This window comes from Anomaloglossus baeobatrachus, unplaced genomic scaffold (assembly GCF_048569485.1).
Source record: "Anomaloglossus baeobatrachus isolate aAnoBae1 unplaced genomic scaffold, aAnoBae1.hap1 Scaffold_4354, whole genome shotgun sequence".
Taxonomy (NCBI): Eukaryota; Metazoa; Chordata; class Amphibia; order Anura; family Aromobatidae; genus Anomaloglossus; species Anomaloglossus baeobatrachus.
In genome coordinates this window covers 33,546-37,642 of record NW_027443690.1, presented here as the reverse complement: position 1 = coordinate 37,642, position 4,097 = coordinate 33,546, and the positions used below count along the sequence as shown (strand labels likewise).

Genomic DNA, 4,097 nt, shown 5'->3' with positions numbered 1-4,097 from the left:
TTAACTCCTAGAGAACAACAAGAGTGTAAGATCACACGATAGCGCCTCGTCCTGACGGCATGCTGGGAGTTGTAGTCTGTTGCGTGTTTGCATCTTATTACTGTATTTTTCGGATTATAAGGCACAAATTTGGGAGGAAAATAAAAGGTGCGTCTTATCCGAATGTAGCTTATCGGGAGGTGGTGGAGCATGGTCACAGGAGGCAGGGCAATGCTGCGGGCGCCGTGCTAGTGCTCATTGCGGGCAAAGAGGCAGGGGCCATCCTGAAAATGGCGGCGGTGCGGGCTTCAAATAATGGCGCATGCGCAGATGGAGCTCTCGGCTCAAGATCTCATTGGCGCATGCGCCGCCTCCGGCCCACTGATCTCCCAGCAGTGAACCTAAGGAAAATGGCGCGTGCACGATAAGATCTCGGCTTCTCATTGAGCGGAGAGCTAAATCTGTGCACACGCCGACTCCAGCCGCCATTTCCTTGAAGCCCGCACCGCAGACAGTTTCTGGATGTTCCCTGGCTTACAGCATCTGGTACAGCCACCGCACCGCCCGCAGCATCACCCTACTTCACCACCGCCCCTGCCTCTTGTGGCCCCCCTCTCCCACTGGTAAGACACTGGATTTTAAGACGGACCCCATTTTTTTCCCCCTAAATTTGGGGTGCGTCTTATAAAACGAAAGTATATATTTGGGGTCAAGTCTTGCTACATTACGCCCTGATATTTTGGAGACGTGACCCATGGATGCCGTCAGGGTTGGGTTGTGGTGGTCTTTTTGAGTTTGGGAGTTGTACCCCGTTTCCACAAGTCGGGGTGCACTGCCCTGTGCCAGATACCTTAGCAAACATTTTGAGTCGTGAACTGGGGTCCCTTGAGGTTGTGATCATGACCTTCGGATCCTCCACGCCGGCCCACTTATACTCATCGTCCATGTGCGAGGACACTCCTGAGAAGGCAACAGATCTGTGTTATGATGCGACGCAGACGTGTGCACGCCAGGTCATGCTGGGTCTTGTAGTCCCCGCTCTTACCTTCACCACCTTCATCATCAAACTCGAGCTGTTTCTGGAGAGTGAGGGCCTCTCTGCGGATCTCTGTGGGGATGAGCCTGTTTTCTGTGGATATAGAGGGGGGTCAGTGTCTGGATCCGGCACGCTCCGTGTCTGAGCTCTACCACGGTGGCACTAACCTTCGAGCGCTCGTTTTAGCCGCTGCTTCTTGTCTTCTATGCTGTGCTGTTTGGCCTCCTGGGCCTTCCGGTACAGGTACTCCCTGCGTAGACGAGCCTCCCTACGCAGCTACAGACAACGGAGGATTAGTCACTGGGCTGTATACATACATAGCGGAGCGAGCAGGGGTCTCTGTGGGGGCAATTATGGCCATCGCTAAGTGGAAGCCCGGCCTGATACCGGTGTAATATGTGGAGTCTCGGGGCATGAGCGCGGCTAGGAGGAGTGTGACTGGAGCACAGTATAGACCAGAGAGGACCGTGCTCGGCCACCGCTCCGGCCAATCTCCTAAGACCCCTGTAATATGGCACAGACCCGAGCAATGGCCCAGTATCAGCCAGTGAGAAGTAGCCATGGACACACAGGGCAGCGACGCTCTGCAAACAGCCTCATCTGTACGGGGCGCAACACCCCCCCAACATCCATCATATACGTACGGCGCAGGCTCCGTCCTCAGCGGGTGACATCACCGAGACTGGAGCGAGCGCTGTTTAACTACTTAGATGCTGAGGTGAAAGGTGAGCCGACATCTATGTAGTTATGGGGGTCCTGTCAGTCCACTGTGGGCCCCTGCAGCGGGGAGGCTCCAATCCAGACTTTTGTAATGGGGGGGGCTCATGTAAAATGGAGATCATGTGATCAGGTTTAGGAGGCAACATCCGGGAGTGTGAGCTCAGCTCTGCTACATCTGTGTAACACGAGGACACCGGGGGCCGCGCAGTCCCGGCCCTCTACAGACGGGGACGTCCCTCCACACAGGGAGACCCCCTGAACAGACGTGGGACCCCCCTCTACACACAGAGACCCCCTGTAGAGACCCGGGACCCCCCCTCTACACACGGAGACCCCCTGTACGGGGACCCCCCCTCGACACACGGTGACCCCCTGTACGTGGACACCCCTCTACACACGGAGACCCCCTGTACGGACGTGGGACCCCCCTCTACACACGGAGACCCCCCCTCTACACACGGAGACCCCCCCTCTACACACGGAGACCCCCCCTCTACACACGGAGACCCCCCTCTACACACGGAGACCCCCCTCTACACACGGAGACCCCCTGTACGGATGTGGTACACCCCCTCTACACAGAGACCCCCTGTATGGACGTGAGACCCCTTGTACAGACGCAAGACCCCCCTCTACACACGGAGACCCCCTGTAGAGACGTGGGACCCCCCCTCTACAGACGCGGGACCCCCCTCTCCACACGGAGACCCCCTGTACAGACGTGGGACCCCCCTCTACACACGGAGACCCCCTGTATAGACGTGGGACCCCCCCTCTACACACGGAGACCCCCTGTACGGATGTGGGACCCCCCTCTACACACGGAGACCCCCTGTACGGATGTGGGACCGCCCTCTACACACGGAGACCCCCCTGTACAGATACAGATAGAGATATAAATAAAACCCCTCTACAGACAGAGACCCTCCTCTATATATGGGGGCATCCTCTACATAAAAGGGGACAACTCAAAACATACAGGACCCCCTTCTATATGTATGGGACACCTCTGTATACGGGCATCACATCACCCCGCAGCCTGTACTCACCATGGTTCCGGCCGGTTCTCACACGTGGAAACGATCACTACAACGTCCCCGTCCTGCCGACCAATCCGCAACCAGAGATCAGATGCCCTCAGTAAACATGGCGCCCCCCAGTCGCACCATATCCGGAAGTGACGCAAGAGGAGGATGACTACTTCCGGGTTGGGAAGGTCATGTGAGAAGATAATGTCAGAAGGAGAGGAGCTGATTATGGGGACTGAGAACAGATAATACAGGGAGGAAAAGATGTCTGTGCGGCCGGAGAGAGGAGCTCACACCATACAGCGCAGCACACAGTATCACACAGGAGAGGATTAGATACACAGCTCAGCACACAGTATCACACAGGAGAGGATTAGATACACTGCTCAGCACACAGTATCACACAGGAGAGGATTAGATACACAGCTCAGCACACAGTATCACACAGGAGAGGATTAGATACACAGCTCAGCAGACAGTATCACACAGGAGAGGATTAGATACACAGCTCAGCACACAGTATCACACAGTAGAGGATTAGATACACAGCTCAGCAGACAGTATCACACAGGAGAGGATTAGATACACAGCTCAGCAGACAGTATCACACAGGATAGGATTAGATACACAGCTCAGCAGACAGTATCACACATGAGAGGATTAGATACACAGCTCAGCACACAGTATCGCACAGGAGAGGATTAGATACACAGCTCAGCAGACAGTATCACACAGGATAGGAATAGATACAAAGCTCAGCAGACAGTATCACACAGGATAGGATTAGATACACAGCTCAGCAGACAGTATCACACAGGAGAGGATTAGATACACAGCCCAGCAGACAGTATCACATAGGAGAGGATTAGATACACTGCTCAGCAGACAGTATCACACAGCAGAGGATTAGATACACTGCTCAGCAGACAGTATCACACAGGAGAGGATTAGATACACAGCTCAGCAGACAGTATCACACAGGAGAGGCTTAGATACACAGCTCAGCAGACAGTATCACACAGGAGAGGATTAGATACACAGCCCAGCAGACAGTATCACACAGGATAGGATTACATACACAGCGCAGCACACAGTATCACACAGGAGAGGATTAGATACACAGCCCAGCAGACAGTATCACACAGGAGAGGATTAGATACACTGCTCAGCAGACAGTATCACACAGGAGAAGATTAGATACACAGCCCAGCAGACAGTATCACACAGGAGAGGATTAGATACACAGCTCAGCAAACAGTATCAAACAGGAGAGGATTAGATACACAGCTCAGCAGACAGTATCACACAGGAGAGGATTAGATACACAGCTCAGC

The 4,097-nt window shown here is 54.1% G+C and overlaps 1 protein-coding gene across 1 annotated transcript; it reads right to left on the bottom strand.

The window, feature by feature from the left end:
* Positions 1-829: 829 nt before the first annotated feature.
* Positions 830-2,884, bottom strand: LOC142279527 (U3 small nucleolar ribonucleoprotein IMP4-like; the record flags this gene model as incomplete). The annotated part of the gene is made up of 4 exons (XM_075332691.1): positions 2,785-2,884; positions 1,183-1,291; positions 1,025-1,108; positions 830-939 (listed from the first exon to the last, which is right to left on the bottom strand). Coding segments are annotated over exons 1-4 (306 nt in total), but the record flags the coding sequence as incomplete, so codon positions are not given.
* Positions 2,885-4,097: the final 1,213 nt, after the last annotated feature.